Raw genomic sequence first — 18,812 nt, 5'->3', positions numbered from 1 at the left:
TAACATTAATATACCTAGATATGAGCCTTCCCAAACGATGGGTTGTCATCAGGTCTCCCTTGGTCAGAATAGTGAGAGTCATGGCAGCTGGAGGTAAAAATACTACTGGAAGCTTCAGCACCTCAGTATGCATATTCAACTGTGGAAAATTAGGCAGTTTTAAAGAAAAATTACAAAATTACTTTTAGATATCTGCAACCTTTTGCCAATGCTACAAAAGTTATCAAAGAACTTTATTACAAGTGTCATAAGAAATCTCCTGAAATATTAAACTGAATCACTGGTGAGGGTAAAGTTTAGAATTTATTTTATCAGTGTGATGCAGTAAGATTTACCATTTTAAAACTCAAGAAGATAACATTCAACCAACCTTAATATAGTAGTCAAGGATATAGTGAATGGCCAATGGATGACATTTGAAGTCTATCAAAGACTTAAGGAAGATTCGCTCCATTCTTAATGTGAGGAACCATATGCCAACAATCGAAGCTTCACATGTTAATCGTTGAGGCCACACCTGATCATCTGCTGCAGAAGTTATTATAAACATCAGAATAATAATAATAATATTACCATGAATAAAATATAAACATATTATTATTATAAACATGGGGGAGTGCTAAACCCATAGGATTATACAGTGCCTGAGAGGGGGGGGATGGAAGGTATTCAGGCTCAATTCAAGGAACTGGAGCACAGATCCAATTCCCTAAATCAAGAGCCCCTCACCAGCATCAAGGAACCTCCTTTGAGGGGTATAAACCACAATAATATTACCAGTAAACGAAAATGATAATTACAGTAACCACCCAGGGATGTACCACAATTCTTTCTTTCTTTCTTTCAACACACCGGCCGTATCCCACCGAGGCGGGGTGGCCCAAAAGGAAAAACGAAAGTTTCTCCTTTTACATTTAGTAATATATACAGGAGAAGGGGTTACTAGCTCCTTGCTCCCGGCATTTTAGTCGCCTCTTACAACACGCATGGCTTACGGAGGAAGAATTCTGTTCCACTTCCCCATGGAGGTAAGAGGAAATAAACAAGAACAAGAACTAGAAAGAAAATAGAAGAAAACCCAAAGGGGTGTGTATATATATGCTTGTACATGTATGTGTAGTGTGACCTAAGTGTAAGTAGAAGTAGCAAGACGTACCTGAAATCTTGCATGTGTATGAGACAGATAAAAAAAAAGACACCAGCAATCTTACCATCGTGTAAAACAATTACAGGCTTCAGTTTTACACTCACTTGGCAGGACGGTAGTACCTCCCTGGGCGGTTGCTGTCTACCAACCTACTACCTAGAATGTACCACAATACAAGCAAGAAATAGAAACCTGTCAGTCATTTTTCATTCTGGCAAGATTGTTTCCTTCTGTCTGTTAAACATGTAGGAATCCCAGAATTATACAAACATTTTAACCCTTAAACTGTCCAAACAAATTTACATTCACATGCGTAGTGCTCCAAAAAGTAAATCTACGTTTTTTCACATATTTTCAAATATAACAAAAGAAAAAGTAGACCAAAGTTTTTTTTACATGTTTTCAAATGTAAAAAAAAGAAGAGAAGATCTACTTTTTTTACATACTTTCAAATGTTGAAAAAACCTAGATCTACGTTTAGACAGTTTAAGGGTTAAATGAAATCCTACAGTTAGTTTTCAATTTAGGGATTGTGCTCCAAGCTCCTCAAAAATGGGTATTGCAAAAAACATGGAGAATAGAAGCCATTTGCAAGTTGCCCATCAATTAAACCACTGGATAACTGAATTAAGAAGCCTGTAAATTTGGGGGTTCAACTGTACATGGACTTGCAAAAAAAAAAAATCTGTAGAATAAAGGTAAATCACATCTGTCAATAGTTAAGAGGATAATCTAAAAGCTGGAGCTTTACTTCCATAATCTAACGTAAGTAATCACTCACATTAATTTGCAAAACACCAACCAATTTGTTACCGTACTTTTATCGTTGGAGACCTCCTCATGAGCTGCCAGTGCCCAGGAGCATACAGTGTTGGTTACTGCCTCTACAACCTTGCACCAGGTAATCAGCGGGGCAAAACATAATACTTTAGCAACCAGTTTCAGTACTGACTCGGAGAGAAATTCAGGTGAGGAGAACGATACAGCTCCAAGCAGTGCAATGACCTGTCAAATTAAAGGTACAGTATATGAATTTGTTTATATTTATACAGCTGTATGACCCTAGTAGGTTTAGCACTTTCTTTTGATTATAATAATAATTATATTTATTTTATTTTTTTTTTTTTTCAACAAGTCGGCCGTCTCCCACCGAGGCAGGGTGACCCAAAAAAGAAAGAAAATCCCCAAAAAGAAAATACTTTCATCATCATTCAACACTTTCACCACACTCGCACATTATCACTGTTTTTGCAGAGGTGCTCAGAATACAACAGTCTAGAAGCATAAACATATAAAGATACACAACATATCCCTCCAAACTGCCAATATCCCAAACCCCTCCTTTAAAGTGCAGGCATTGTACTTCCCATTTCCAGGACTCAAGTCCGACTATATGAAAATAACCGGTTTCCCTGAATCCCTTCACTAAATATTACCCTGCTCACACTCCAACAGATCGTCAGGTCCCAAGTACCATTCGTCTCCATTCACTCCTATCTAACACGCTCACGCACGCTTGCTGGAAGTCCAAGCCCCTTACCCACAAAACCTCCTTTACCCCCTCTCTCCAACCCTTTCGAGGACGACCCCTACCCCGCCTGCCTTCCCCTATAGATTTATATGCTTTCCATGTCATTCTACTGTGATCCATTCTCTCTAAATGACCAAACCACCTCAACAACCCCTCTTCTGCCCTCTGACTAATACTTTTATTAACTCCACACCTTCTCCTAATTTCCACACTCCGAATTTTCTGCATAATATTTACACCACACATTGCCCTTAAACAGGACATCTCCGCTGCCTCCAACCGTCTCCTCGCTGCTGCATTTACCACCCAAGCTTCACACCCATATAAGAGTGTTGGTACTACTATACTTTCATACATTCCCTTCTTTGCCTCCATAGATAACGTTTTTTGACTCCACATAGAATTGATGAGGGAAAAAAGGTGAGTGGTGCGTTGAGGTATACCTCAACGCACCACTCACCTTTTTTCCCTCATCAATTCTATGATTAACCTCATCCTTCATAAATCCATCCGCCGACACGTCAACTCCCAAGTATCTGAAAACATTCACTTCTTCCATACTCCTCCTCCCCAATTTGATATCCAATTTTTCTTTATCTAAATCATTTGACACCCTCATCACCTTACTCTTTTCTATGTTCACTTTCAACTTTCTACCTTTACACACATTCCCAAACTCATCCACTAACCTTTGCAATTTTTCTTTAGAATCTCCCATAAGCACAGTATCATCAGCAAAAAGTAACTGTGTCAATTCCCATTTTGAATTTGATTCCCCATAATTTAATCCCACCCCTCTCCCAAACACCCTAGCATTTACTTCCTTTACAACCCCATCTATAAATATATTAAACAACCATGGTGACATTACACATCCCTGTCTAAGACCTACTTTTACCGGGAAGTAGTCTCCCTCTCTTCTACACACCCTAACCTGAGCCTCACTATCCTCATAAAAACTCTTTACAGCATTTAATAACTTACCACCTATTCCATATACTTGCAATCTTTTAATTTTTCTTCACTTTGCCAGACTAAATAATAGAATCACACATGGTTTCCATATATAACCAATAACATGTACTTATTACAGGAGAAAATTGTCAATATATGCCTTTGCAGTTACACCTTAGTATAAGGAAAAATTCCTGCTATTTCAAATATGCTAAGTCCAGAAATGCTTTGTTACAGCCAAAATTCTGATAGTGGGAAGAGAGAGTACATACATACACATAGCATAAAAAAATCCGAAATCAGGTGTACATGTAATTATCATACAATGTAATATGTGCCCTGATGGTGAAAAGTATCCTCAGTAAATTTCTTGTCAGTGTTAATCACCAAGTTTGATAAATATGAGATCCCTTCCAAATATTTATTTGAATGTGTTGTAGAATATTTAAGTATCTACCAAGGTAGGAGGCAGGGGTAACTGTTTAAATACAGCATAGTAACTACAAGAGTGGTTGCTAATCAAAACATTTATTTAGCACTCCAGAGTCACTGCCATCACATCATCAAGGTTTTGCAACGCCAGTTATTCTTACCTCATCCCTAGAACCCCTTTTTCCTCAACTTGTCACCCCTCCCCCACATACACATACACACAAACCAGTCAGATTTGAATTCTGGAGGTGGGAAGTACAGTGCATGCACATTGGAGGAGGGGTGAGGATATTTGCATTTGGGAGGGACATCTGAACTATAGGATCAACCTGCCTCTGGCAAGATAGTGATAGAATGAATGATGGTGAAAGTGTTTCTTCTTTTTCTTTGGGCCATTACCTCAGTGGGAGACAGCTGGTGTTAAAAAAAAAAATTATATAGGTAAGTACAATAAGACCTAGGTAGTAGGTTGGTAGACAGCAGCCACCCAGGGAGGTACTACCATCCTGCCACGTGAGTGTAAAACGAAAGCCTGTAATTGTTTTACATGATGGTAGGATTGCTGGTGTCCTTTTTTCTGTCTCATGAACATGCAAGATTTCAGGTATGTCTTGCTACTTCTACATGACTTAAGAAATCGTAATGACACGATTGCAAATAAACCATACCCCCGGCCGGGATTGAACCCGCGGTCATAGTCTCTCAAAACTCCAGCCCGTCGCGTTAGCGAGGTTCAATCCCGGCCGGGGGTATGGTTTTTTTTGCTACTTCTACTTACACTTAGGTCACACTACACATACATGTACAAGCACATATATACACACCCCTCTGGGTTTTCTTCTATTTTCTTTCTAGTTCTTATTCTTGTTTATTTCCTCTTATCTCCATGGGGAAGTGGAGCAGAATTCTTCCTCCGTAAGCTATGCGTGTTGTAGGAGGCAACTAAAATGCCGGGAGCAATGGGCTAGTAACCCCTTCTCCTGTATATATTACTAAATTTAAAATGAGAAACTTCTGTTTTTCTTTTTGGGCCACCCTGCCTCGGTGGGATACGGCCGGTGTGTTGAAAGAAAGAAAAGTACAATAAGACCTAGGTAGTAGGTTGGTAGACAGCATCCACCCAGGGAGGTATTACCGTCTTGCCAAGCGAATGTGAAAAGGAAACCTGCAATTGTTTTACATGATGGTAGGATTGCTGGTGTCATTTTTTCTGTCTCATAAACACATGGGATAACAGGTATATCTTCATACTTCTACTTATACTTAGGTCACATTACACATGCATATACCCATACACACCCATCTGGGGTTTCTTCTATTTTCTTAATAGTTCTTCTTCTTTATTTCCTTTCATCTCCACGGAGAAGTGGAAATGAATTCTTACAACAAATACATGGCTTACGAAGGAAGAGGCGATTAAAATGCCAAGAGCAAGGGGCTAATTATTCTAAGCTTTATCAGTTACCACATGTAAACATAAAACCATAAATGAAATACAGTGGAACCCTGGATTTCGGCCATAATCCGTTCCAAAAGGTTGGCCTAAATCCGAAAAGGCTGAAAACTGAAGTAATATTTCCCATAAAAATTAATGCAAATACAGTTAATTCGTTCCAGACACCCAAAAATATTAACAAAAAATACATTTTTTTTAAAGATTAACTATAGTTTTACATACAGGAAACAATGAGAGATGAATATAAAGCACAACTTTTAATGATAAATGAACATTACAAACCATTATTGAAGACTCTTGTTGGCATATTGAAGAAGGTGAGGAGGGGAGAGGGAGGTGGGGTTATTGTTTGGAAAAGGAATCCCCCTCCATAAGGACTTTAGGTATCAATGCCCTCTCTGGGGTTACTTCCCTTCTTTGCTTTTTACTGGCACTAGGACCAGCTTGAGAGTCACTGCACACCTGTCACATAAAAACATTGTCCAGAGAGGTCTGTTTCTGGCATCTGTAAGATTTGCCTGAAGTGGGACAAGGCTTTGTCACTGAATTCTATCGTGTTTCTCACTTTCTTTACCAAAGGGCTGACACTAGGAACTTTCTTTGGGACCACGGTGGCTTATTTCACAGTCGCACTCAATAAACAACCACAAAAAACAATGGATTATAATGAAATGTTTGGATGAATGCACGTAGTGTTGCTCACTCACCCAGAGAGACAGCCAGACTGACTCACAAATGTGGCGGAGTGGCGGGCGGATGCGTCCAATACAGCCAATTTCCGAGTGGCCGGCCGAAATCCAGGACAGAATTTCGGCCCAAAAAGTAGCCAAAATCCGATTTGGCCAATATCTGGGATTTCACTGTACCTGACAAAGACTACTTGTGTGGCATTATAAATAAAATATTTATAATGGTGTAAGAAAAAACTTAAGACAATGATTACCTTATCAAAGTGTGTTTTTTCATCCCATTTCATAATTAACTCTGTTATAAAGTTGTCAATAACAGGAACAGATCTGCCCCCCATGCAGCAAACCAAATTATACGCTGCATTTAGCAACTTTTCACACCGCTCTGAGCTTGGGTTACCAACTCCTCCTATCACCTCTGTTAAAAAGAATTAATGCAGTCAGAGAAAACTGTTAGCTTTCAATTAAATGTATGAATAAATGAATGATTAATATATTTATATGTACATTAGAAGCAACCTTTTGTACCATCAGAACAATATAGAAAGAAAAAACATTCTTACAGTGCAAAAGGTTGAAGAAAAATAAGTAACTGCACAATTAATAATCACAAAGTAAAATAAATCACTAGGGGAAAAAAAAATTTCCTGTCCCCCTATAAATGCTTAAACTCGTACATAAAAGGAGAGCATCCAGACTGGAGCCTGAACCATGGAGAGTGAGCTATAAAATAAATGAAAGCATCTAGGCTTGCAACTGGAACCATGAAGGGTAGAGAAGTACATTTTCATGATTTTTTCAAATTATGAGTGGTAAAAAAGTGAAATGAAGTGAATAATGATACAGTAATAAAGAAGTTCATACACTTATCACTTTAAAATAAATAAAAATGTTTCAGGGAGACACAGTGTACCAATACATTTTATGTCAAGATGTACGTATATATAGTAGTCAATTCTCACCGCTTCGTAGTGCAAACTCAAGCCAGTTTGTGAGGCCTACAAAAATATGTTGCTGATGTGGTCGGAATAAAGGAATAATGATGGGTTTGGATAAATGAGTTGCTGGGTTGTTGGGCCACTGCCAAAAGTAATAGTCTTCCATGCCACGTACAAGCTCTGTAAACCTGAAAGGAAATTAACACGATGTAATATCAGCAATGCAGTGTACAACCAAAACACACAAAGCATTTTCTCTCCCCTTAGTTCAAAACCCAAAGTAATAGCCAAAAATGGAAAAAATTAGTCCTTCGATTTCGTTTTCAGTGGCAGCTTCTGTTCGTCAACCGGTTGTGCAGAACCTTTTACTCAGGCCTACTGACAAAGAGAAATCATAATTATGATCAGTCACAGTTGTGGAGGAAAAAACTAAATCTTTCCCTACAACTGCAAAGAAATTTCTTCCCTTCTTGCTGATACACCCTTCTTTAACCCAGACTTGTTGACTTTTTGACAGTAACTGATTTATTGCACAAACTCTGATGGTGATGCCTCTATCACTCCCCACAGCCATTTCTACCTCAATCTCTTGCTAGCCCTTACCCCTGCACTATCCTTGCCCTGCTGCACTCCATGACCTAATAATAATACCTCTCCCTCTTGCTACCCAATACCCCCACACCCTTCCCTGCCCTGTTGCACTGTATGACCCTTGTAGGTTTAGCACTTTTAATAATAATGCAAAGAGCTTTAAGAATGTATTAGAATTGATTTTAATAGAACATAAATGAGAAAATGCATTTATAACAAATAACAGATCATACTAGACAAAGGGTTCCAGCACCTTAAGAGAAATTCATCTGTCTTTCAATATAGGCTAAAAATTAAATTCTTATTGTTATCTGCTTTACTTTGTACTAACCTTCGATACTGTGTAACAAATATAACTTTCTCTTTCTTCTCTTCTACTTTAGAAGTATAAAAGTTCGTATCCGGTTGAGGGATGGCTGTCTTTCGCTGATAGGGATTTACCTAAACAAGAAAATAATCATTATGAACTGACATTACTTGTCTAGAGCAGACAACTTTCCAATATTCATTGCCATTATTAGTTTGCTTTTCAGCAGTCAAGCCAAACGTTCACTGTGCACTAAATTATGAGAATCAATATGGTAGGCATGTTCTTGTATTAACATCCTATGGAGAACAAAACCGTCTCTTCTTTCCTATAAGAAATTGAAGTATCCATGCACAAACCGGTCACCTCTACCATTTATGTATCAACACAGCCTCTTCTATTACGGCGAGGTGACCTAAACAAGAATGTTCTATTCTATATGGTTTTCCAAATATTTATGGACAAAAAAGTCCATGATACTGAGCTGCAATATATCCACTTACCCTTCAAAGTCCAGGCACTCTACCTTCCACCTCCAGAACTAGTGTCATGAACTGGTTTTCCTGAACCCATTTGTACAAATTACCTTGCTCACAATCTAACACCACTTAAAATATTCCCCCAAAATCCTGCCTCGACTCACTCTGATCTAACATTCTTGCACAATGCTGGATGCTCAAGTGATATCTCTGGTTTCTCAGGCACTTCTTTTCCATGAGAGAAGTATTTTTTAGCCTATGAAGCCATTTACATATTTATTTCAAACTGAACTCTTAAATGCTTTACTACCACAAACCCCAAAGTTTCTATACATTTTTTTTTTAACAAGTCGGCCGTCTCCCACTGAAGCAAGGTGACCCAAAAAGAAAGAAAATACTTTCATCATCATTCAACACATTCACCTCACTCACACATAATCAGTTTTTGCAGAGGTGCTCAGAATACAACAGATTAGAAGCATATACATATAAAGATACCCAACATGTCCCAACCAAAATTTATCCAGTAATAACAACTCAGCCACTGGACTATAGCCTTCATAAACAAGCTGCCTGTGTCATAGATAAATATTATTTATGCACTAAAATTTAAAGTCAATGCAAAGTAAATGGCCAAACTGATAAATAATAATACACATGCAACACCTGGGTAACTTTATCGATGAGTGTAGAGCTGTAGAACAGCCACTGGACTATGCACACGTAATGATAAATAATCAAGCAATCATCTTTGTTAAATACACATAAATGACCCACAGGGGTAACAGGAAGCATAAAGAAGAGTAAAAAAGTGGGATAAACTGAGCAACAAGAGCAAAAGAGGACTCCAAACAAGGGTTAAACAAAACTTAAACACATGAGCAGAGTCAGATGAATTCAATTTAAGAGCCAGGAATAAAAATTAAAAGGTCATCCTACCAAACTAAAAAAAAAAAAAGTAATTAAAAATAAGCAATTACATCATACTTACCTTTTCCACTTGATTTCTGTCAGGCCAAACATTGTTACTCTCTTGCAAAATATCACTTTCTGAATTTTCTTGCAGCCGCAGTCTAGCTGCTAAGAGAGCAACTTTCATGGGATGTGGAGTGCTTGGTACAACCCTCCTGTGAGACAGCTCACCAACCACTAGGTCAGGACGGAAGAGGTGGTAAATTCTGCCAAGTGAAGATAATTTGGAAAACATGATAAATTTTTGTGTAATCATGTTTTTTTTTTTTTTAACAAGTCAGCCATTTCCCACCAAGGCAGGGTGACCCAAAAAGAAAGAAAAAAACTTTCATCATTCAACACTCACCATTACTAATAACAAAAAAAGGCACAATACCATGACTGGAACGATACACAAATAACCCGCACATAAAAGAGAGAAGCTTACGACGACGTTTCGGTCCGACTTGGACCATTTACAAAGTCACACAGTGTGACTTTGTAAATGGTCTAAGTCGGACTGAAACGTCGTTGTAAGATTCTCTCTTTTATGTGCGGGTTATTTGTGTATGACCATTACTCAGACAATCAGTGTCTCTGCAGAGGCATCCAGATACGAAAGTTCAGACGTCCCTCCAAACTGCCAATATCCCAAACCCCTCCTTTAAAGTGCAGGCATTGTACTTCCCATTTCCAGGACTCAAATCTGGCTAACTGGTTTTCCTGAATCCCCTCACAAAATATCACCCTGCTCACACTCCAACAGCTCATCAGGTCCCAAAAAACCATTTGTCTCCATTCACTATCTAACACCCATGCTGGAAGTCCAAGCCCCTTGCCCACAAAACCTCCTTTACCCAATCCCTCCAACCTTTTCGGGGCTGACCCCTACCCCGCCTTCCTTCCCCTACAGATTTATACTCTCTCCAAGTCATTCTATTTTGTTCAATTCTCTCTACATGACCAAACCATCTCGAACAGCCCCTCATTAGCCCTCTGGCTAATATTTTTACTAACTCCACACCTCCTAATTTATACACTACAAATTCTCTGCATAATATTTACACCACACAGTGTCATTAGACAGGACATTAATGCCTCCAGCCACCTCCTCGCTGCAGCATTTACAACCCATGCTACAAACCCACATAAGAGTGTTTGTACCACTATACTCTCATACATTCCCATCTTGCCTCCATGGACAACGTTTTTTGTCTCCACAGATACCTTAATGCACCACTCACCTTTTTTTCCTTCATCAATCCTATAAAAGGCCCAGGTTGGGACAAGACCAGAGAACTTACTACATCTACATCAGTTCTATGGTTAACCTCATCCTTCATAAACCCATCCACTGACAAGTCAACTCCCAAATATCTGAAAACATTCACTTCTTCCATACTCCCTCCCTCCAATGTGATATTCAATTTTTCTTTACCTATGTTCACTTTCAACCTTTGCACACCCTCCCAAACTCATCCACTAACCTTTGCAACTTTTCTTTGGAATCTCCCAAAAGCACAGTATCATCAGCAAACAGTAACTGTTTCAACTCCCATTTTGTATTTGATTCCCAATAATTTAATACCACCCCTCTCCCCAACACCTTAGCACTTATTTATTTCACAACTCCATCTATAAATATGTTAAACAACCATGGTGACATTACAGATCCCTGTCTAAGATCTACTTTTACTGGGAAGTAATCTCCCTCTCTCATACACATGTTATGTTATTTAATCATGTTATTTATTATAATCCTAGGTAGTAGGTTGGTAGACAGCAACCGCCCAGGGAGGTACTACCGTCCTGCCAAGTGAGTGTAAAATGGAAGCCAGTAATTGTTTTACACGATGGTAGGATTGCTGGTGTCTTCTTGCCTCATACACATGCAAGATTTCAGGTACATCTTGCTACTTCTACTTACACTTAGGTCACAATACACATACATGTACAAGCATATATATACGCACCTCTTTGGGTTTTCTTCTATTTTCTTTCTAGTTCTTCTTCTTGTATATTTCCTCTTACCTCCATGGGGAAGTGGAACAGAATTCTTCCTCCGTAAGCCATGCGTGTTGTAAGAGGCGACTAAAATGCCGGGAGCAAGGGGATAGTAACCCCTTCTCCTGTATATATTACTAAATGTAAAAAGAGAAACTTTTGTTTTTCCTTTTGGGCCACCCCGCCTCGGTGGGATACGGCTGGTGTGTTGAAAGAAGATAGATTTATTATAATTAAATACAGTACCATTGATGCAAAAATCTCTGATATTCCCTGTGTCCGACTCAACCTGTGCAAAAACTCAATGCACATTAACCCTTTGAGGGTCGACAGGCCCTCTCCGAAACTCGTTCTCAGGGTCGGCCAAATTTAAAAAAAAAAAAAAATTATTTTCTCTTATGAAAAGATAGAGAATCTTTTCCCGATCATAAAGACACCAAAAGTTTGAAATTTGATAGAAAACTTACGGAATTATGCTCTCGCAAAGTTAGCGGTCTCGGCGATGTTTACGCATCGGCGATTTTGCCCACTTTGAGCCCCATTTTCGGCCAATTTCACTGTACTAGTCGACAAAAAACATGAATATTCCGCTAGAACTCCATTTTTTCTATCGAATGGGTGCAAGAAACCACCCATTTATAAATTCAACTATCCAGTACAGTGGTCAGAATTTAGCAATTTTGCCAATTTCACACAAATTTCAAAAGATGCCAATTTCCGAATAGGGTCCAGAATAATCAAGAAAGACATTCCTGGCACTAAAATGACATTTCCTCTAGTCATTAGTCACGTCTCAAGGCCCCTCTTATATTCTTTTGCTTTCCACTTTGAATTTTTATTCTCACAAAAAATAGAAGATTTACTGTTATGCAGACTACTGCATTAGTGCAAAAAATGGTATAAATATTATTGGTGCACTTGTGAAAGAATATTAGACTCACCAGTTGACGTGTATTGCACGCTTGGCACGATTTGTTTACTTTTGAAGTTTGGTAAAAATCGAACATTTCTGCTACTTTGAGCTCAATTTGAAGGCACCTTTCATTGTAAAACCAGTCAAAATCATCTCAATTTCTGTAATATGTCTTCCATTCTATAAAATGAGACCAAGAAAACTAGAATACAACAATAAATACCATACGAAAATACACTGCAAAGTCGCTGATTTATTAAAAAAAAATGGTCAAAGTTTTTTTTTTTCTCATTATGCACTGTGTGCTGCAGGATTTTTTTTAGACTGTGCACACTGACCACATAGACCCATTCTTTCATATGAAGGCCTACCAGCTTTCTCCCACTAGATTTGAGGCCGCTAGAATTTATGAGTACTAGTACGTCAAAAACCCCTACGCGTAAGACGTACTAGTACGACCAAAACCCTCAAAGGGTTAAAGGATCTAAAATCTGGAACTCCTTACCTAAAGATTCCAGATATTTCCTATCAGCCAACCACTTCAAAGCTAATGTTAAAATGCATCTCCTTACCTTAATGTGATCCTGACAACATTTATCATATAATACAATGTGCAACAATGTGTTGCAGTGTCTGTCATACACTAACACAACTGCATCTTGGAACAGAAAACACCAACTTTTTTCAAGTGAGAATGGATGGATTTGAGAGGGACCTGCCCTTTCAATGTTTACATTCTTTCTTCTATTAGTGGGATGTGCCTCACCTTTGACAGTATATAAATGTCCACACTGTTGTTTCAACTTCACAGTGTTCCAGACTATGGAGAAAAACTCTTTTCCAGGCTGAGGGACTGACCAGCTCAAAACTATGTCTTCAAGGGTGAGTGACTGATTACAACATAATCACATCTCTACTGCTTCTGCTAACTCTTCTGTATACGACTGAAGAACCCTACTGTGTAGGCGAAATGTTTCAGAATAAATATACCTAACTGTTGTATGCATCTTAATTATCAACCTTGCCTATCCCTTGCTTATCCTCTTAGAAATCCTTGCTATTCCCAAGAAAAGTTGCAGTGGACACTCATGCCTACGCTATCAGTAAATATACAAGAGCTCACCTCAGTAGTTGGGAGATATTTATAAAAAATCCAGGCTTTGTTTTTTTCATTCTCATCAAGTGTTGTGCCCGACTCTGACTGACATCTTCACGCAGTGTTATGTAGTAGAGCACCTTGCAAGCCAAACCACACTGAAATACATTAATTTTATAATCTTAAAACATTTCTGGCCTATCATATGAGGGTTCAGCATTGTACATAGTAGGCCCCCTCCTATCGCACCTCCAGCCACTGTATTTCTGCCGATTCACAATTCACTTTTTTACTATCATTTTTCCACCTTTCACTGTGAAGTGGCCAGGTATCACAGTGAAGCAGGCAGGATATTGTCCCCTCATGCTCGTTTTAGGATTTTTTTTTTTTTGGTATACCTAACATCACTCAATAGTGTTTACCTCCCAGCCACACTACCCCCAACACTGCCAGTTGCCTCAGACACATACCATTACTCACTCCTGTATTATCATTCTATTTCTGATCTTTTTGTTGCTCCATTTGATGGTCTAACCAGCCAGTACTGATGACTTAAGTCTTGTTTATACTGTATACTTGTTCCAGCATTAATTTATTATCAAAGTTCAGTTGTATCTGCACAAGAGCCTTGCATTTCAGATTCTCCTGATCCTTGACAATTCTCTTGCTCATCCTGAACTCCTGCAGGATGTGAAGTAAAATGTAAAGTTTTTTATAGTATGAAATACATCAATGATACAATCACTGGACTAAGGAGTAATTAAAACATTTAAGTGTATCTACACAAGCAAAGTAATACAGAAAGTAATCACAGCAATGAATGCTGACTCAGAGTTAGGAAGGCCGGAGTTCTGATGTAAATTCAACATTGCAGATGCAATAAGTTTACTCTCAGTAGTTAGGTCTAGTAAATGGATGACCGGGCAAGAAGACTGCCAGGTGAGGGATCTGATGATATGCAATGAGATGTGAATGAAGTCTTAGAAGATGACTATAAGAGACTAGAAAAGAATGATAGCAGAGCTAAATTCCCAGATAGAAGGGAGTCAGACAACAGAAGAGGATGAGGAAAAGCCTTTAGATAAACAGGTAACACCACAAGTTACATAAAATATTCACATTGTACTGTAAACTCTTTGTAATGAGTCCATAACGTGTATAACACTTTCAAAATCATCATGCAATAATTATTTTAAGTGAATTATGAATTAAAATTGTTTTTTTTCTGGGGTGTCATGGAATGAAGCCCAATTTTACCAATAGGTTTTTCATGGCACTCATTGCTTTCGCATATAGCTCCGTTTTCAGGAACGTAACTTTTGTGAAAGGTGGGGGCCTACTGTATAATAAATTTAAAAACTACCAGCTCACACAGTAAGTAAATACATTTCAATTCAAAAATATTTATAAACCTTGAAAAAATGTAGAGGCATTACATACCAGGTTCAGGTGGGAGAGCAAGGCAAAAACTGCAGGATAACAGATGTGTACATATTTGTGGTGAGGACTGAGGATGCCATACTCCAGTAGTGCCCCCAGCCAGGACAGTATAGCATGTTGCCATGCAGGACTCACTGGCTGTTGAAGTAATATACATCACACTGGTTACCTATGTACCCATACTTATACAAGTACAAGACACACACTTACAGTATAATGATTGATTGATTTAATCTACCAATTAACCAGTTTTAAGAAAAAATTATAAAAAGATCTGTTGCCAATGTAGGGACATTATAAGTACAGGTTCAGAAGTTTCCACACCATAGGCTTTTTAACACTCCGGCCATCTCCCACTGAGGTAGAGTGACATGACAGAGAAGAAAACACTTTCACTGTCACTCGCTTGATCACTGTCTTGCCAGAAGCACACCAATATTACATTTCAGATGACACTCCAAACTGCAACATCCCCACCCTTCCTTTCAGAGTGCAGACACTGTACTTCCTACCTCCAGGACCCCAGTCTGGCTAACAAGTTTCCTTGAATCCTCTCATAAATGTTACTTTGCTTACACTCAACAGCATGTCAACTCATAAAACCCATCTGCCTCCATTCACTCTTATCTAACATGCCTACATATTTTTGTCACTTCTATCCAATGAAAAAAGCATTAAAGCTAGAATGGCTGCCCTCACATTATTATTTAGTATTCCATTTATGGGCAAGCACTAAACTCTTAAGTCATACAGTATCTGGGGAAATGGAAGGAAATCAGATTCGATTCAAGGAAAAGAGATGGGCTCAATACCTTGGATCAAGAACCCTCTTACTGGCATCAAGGTAACTACATGCAGAAGGAGATGCCTTCCCAAAAACTTGTACTAATTACTACACTACAGATGTATACAGTCTAACTCTAGAAATCTGAATTCCATTATTTTTCAGATAACTCAAAAAATCAAGGGTAAACCTTCAATGTTGACTGTAACAGGCATTCTGCTTGCTTACCCACCTTGCTTTTATTTACAAGTGAAACTGTAACTTTTGAATTAATCTTAATATAAGGTTTCAGTTTGTACTAAGGACGCTGGTGACTGTGATCAGGAAAACATCTACATAAAGAGGTGAAAAGCACATTAAGCCCTTATAGTAATTCAGGCAATGAGAGTGCTTCACACTTCTTTGAGAATGTAGAATTATAAAATAAATTGACAAGAAAAGTATCAAAATTTGAAGGTTGACAGCTTACATTTATAATAAACTACGCAAATGTTTCCAAAGGCCTTATAATCCCTATAAAATAAGTATGAAGCCCTATAATTAGCCTTGTTAACTTACAATAACAGTTGCTGAAGAGATAGCCAGCGGAATCAGACGGTAGGGAAAGTCATGACCTTCTGGTATCAAGGAGTAAAGTAATTTTCGACGAGTTAGTACATCTGTAGGAGAAGAAAAAATTATTTGTAAGGTTATTTTTATGAGCAAAGCACTAAACTCATACAAGCCATATAGTACCTGGGAATAGGTGGCAATCAGGTCTGATCCAAGGAAAGGGAGGACAGGTCCAGTTAGTGGAATCAAGAGCCCCTAACCAGCATCAAGGTATCTCCCATGAGAAGATCTGCTCATGGAAAATACAATAAAAATATAGCTTACTTTAATAATAACTAAGTTTCAAGATTACCAAAGCTGTGATTAACACAAATTATTTAAATTTTTTACTGGGTGTATTATCATTTCATACATGATGTTTACAATATTAATGCTGGAGTTTCCTGTTATGCTCATAGACTAGTACTGTGCTCTAATTCTATCAATGAACCTTAACATTATGGCAACTGACTATAATGTTAAGTGTATAATATACCGTCAGTGCTGTATGACCCTTGTGTGTTTAGTGCTTAGTTTTGATAATATACAATTTTTTTTTTTTAATTTCACATAATCTGACAATACAATCAAAATTTTTTGATAATGGGAGTGCTGTATTTTCTTTTATGAAACTAATTCAAGAAACATGGTACTGGATACAAAAATGTCACCAACTTAAAATTAGTATATATATCATATATAAATTCAAATATGAGCATTTGTCACTATATAGTTATTTACAACAAATAATCATGGAGTACATTTCCTATCAACAAATTCACCTAACATAATTAGAGAAAGAATATTTTCATACCATAGGCATTTGTGAAAACAACATTGGTTGACAAAGTCATAATCTGTCTAGAATTTAGGCCGTTGACTGAGGCTGTTTGAAGCACTTGTACAAAGCGCTTCATCTCCACCTTATCAATGTCCCGAGGTCGGTGGTTTGCATCTGAAAATAATCTATAGTGAATAGTAATTGCTGCCATTACTTAAAAAAAAAGTAATTTGCAAAATATAAGCATTATTAATAATAAAAGCACTAGAATATTAAGGACAAAAAATGTACTTCTCTTAACTGGACATGATTCTAAAATAAAAATAAAAATAATAATAAAAATAATAAAAATAATAATAATAATAATAATAATAATAATAATAATCTTTATTTCTATAAGTACATGTACATGTACAAGGTATACAGGCCTAGCTGACATCAATGACACTTATATAGAAAGCCCCTTGTTACGCAGAGCATTTTGGGCAAATTAGGTCAATTTTGTCCCAGGATGTGATCCACACTCGTCTACTAACACCCAGGTTCCCGTTTTACTGATGGGTGAACATGGACAGCAGGTGTCTTAATTAAACACATCCTAATGTTTTCCATCCGTACTGGGGACTGACCCCCGGATCACAGCGTATGAGCTAAGTGCGCTAGTGATTGATCTACAGCATACCTTAATCATGTATAGCGCCTTATAACAACTTACAATCAGTGAAAATGTAGCAGTTGCTAAGTGATTGATATTATACCTGCACTAATTACAATACATACCGAAAAATCACTTTCACAATAAACCCTGGATTTGACTCATGAAATTGTAATGACATAATTGCAAACAAACCATACCATGGGCGGGATTTGAACCCGCAGTCAGAGAGAGTCAAAACTCCAGACCGTCGCGTTAGCCACTGGATTTAATAAATAGGGGTGATGTATAATACATAGCACAGGTGGGGACTGAACTCATGGCGAAGGAGTCGTAAAACTCGCCATGATTTCAATCCCCACCCATGGTATGGTTCATTTGCAATCACGTCATTACGATTTCATGAGTCAAGGGTGATGTATAATGTAAAGAATAAATATTATACATCTAAAAGTTACATAACATGGGAAGTTCCATGGAGCAAAATCCTAGTGATGAATTCATATAATGATTCATATAATGAAATAAACAATGGTGTATCTATGACTATGTACATTACAAATACAAATAAAAATTATTTGTGTAGTAGAAGTAGTAGCGTTATCCAGGGGAAGCTCTAAACCCATATGGGTCACAGTGCCTGGGAAACAGCCATTGATGATGATAATAATAATCTTCATTTCTACATGTACGAGGTATACAGACTATAGTCGACATCAATGACATACTACTACACAGAGAGTCGCTCGTTATGCACAGCACTTCAGGCAAATTAGGTCATTTTGGTTCCCAGGATGCGACCCACACCAGTCCACAGACACCCAGGTACCTATTTTACTGCTAGGTGAACACAGACAGCAGGTGTCTTAAGGAAACACGTCTTAATGTTTTCACCTGTACCGGGGATCAAACCTCGAACCTCAGTGTGTGAGCAGTGTGCTATCAATCAAGGTACGGGGTTTGATCCTAGGAAAGGGAGTACAGGTTCAATAACTTGGATCAAGAGCCCCTTCATCGGCATCAATGAACTTCCTTTTAGAAATTTAATTACATGAAAAAAAGATCCTTCAACG

General features: G+C 38.0%; 1 protein-coding gene across 3 annotated transcripts in view; it reads right to left on the bottom strand.

The window, feature by feature from the left end:
• LOC128699511 (centromere protein I) overlaps positions 1–18,812 on the bottom strand; it is a 29,520-nt gene that overhangs the window by 10,187 nt on the left and 521 nt on the right. The window contains exons 2-12 of one of the 3 annotated variants that reach the window (XM_070098118.1): positions 17,118–17,258; positions 16,271–16,371; positions 14,929–15,066; positions 13,516–13,646; positions 9,516–9,702; positions 8,070–8,179; positions 7,172–7,335; positions 6,464–6,627; positions 1,966–2,152; positions 371–528; positions 15–139 (exon numbers count right to left, since the gene is read on the bottom strand). In XM_070098118.1, coding sequence (XP_069954219.1) covers positions 15–139; positions 371–528; positions 1,966–2,152; positions 6,464–6,627; positions 7,172–7,335; positions 8,070–8,179; positions 9,516–9,702; positions 13,516–13,646; positions 14,929–15,066; positions 16,271–16,371; positions 17,118–17,258 — 1,606 coding nt within the window. Of the gene's footprint in view, positions 1–14; positions 140–370; positions 529–1,965; positions 2,153–6,463; positions 6,628–7,171; positions 7,336–8,069; positions 8,180–9,515; positions 9,703–13,515; positions 13,647–14,928; positions 15,067–16,270; positions 16,372–17,117; positions 17,270–18,812 lie in introns of all 3 variants that reach the window. The other 2 variants (XM_070098119.1, XM_070098120.1) reach the window with 2 other exon arrangements.

Source organism: Cherax quadricarinatus, chromosome 61 (assembly GCF_038502225.1).
Source record: "Cherax quadricarinatus isolate ZL_2023a chromosome 61, ASM3850222v1, whole genome shotgun sequence".
NCBI lineage: Eukaryota > Metazoa > Arthropoda > Malacostraca > Decapoda > Parastacidae > Cherax > Cherax quadricarinatus.
Note: the sequence above shows the minus strand (reverse complement) of the source record. Positions and strands in the feature narration are given on the sequence as shown.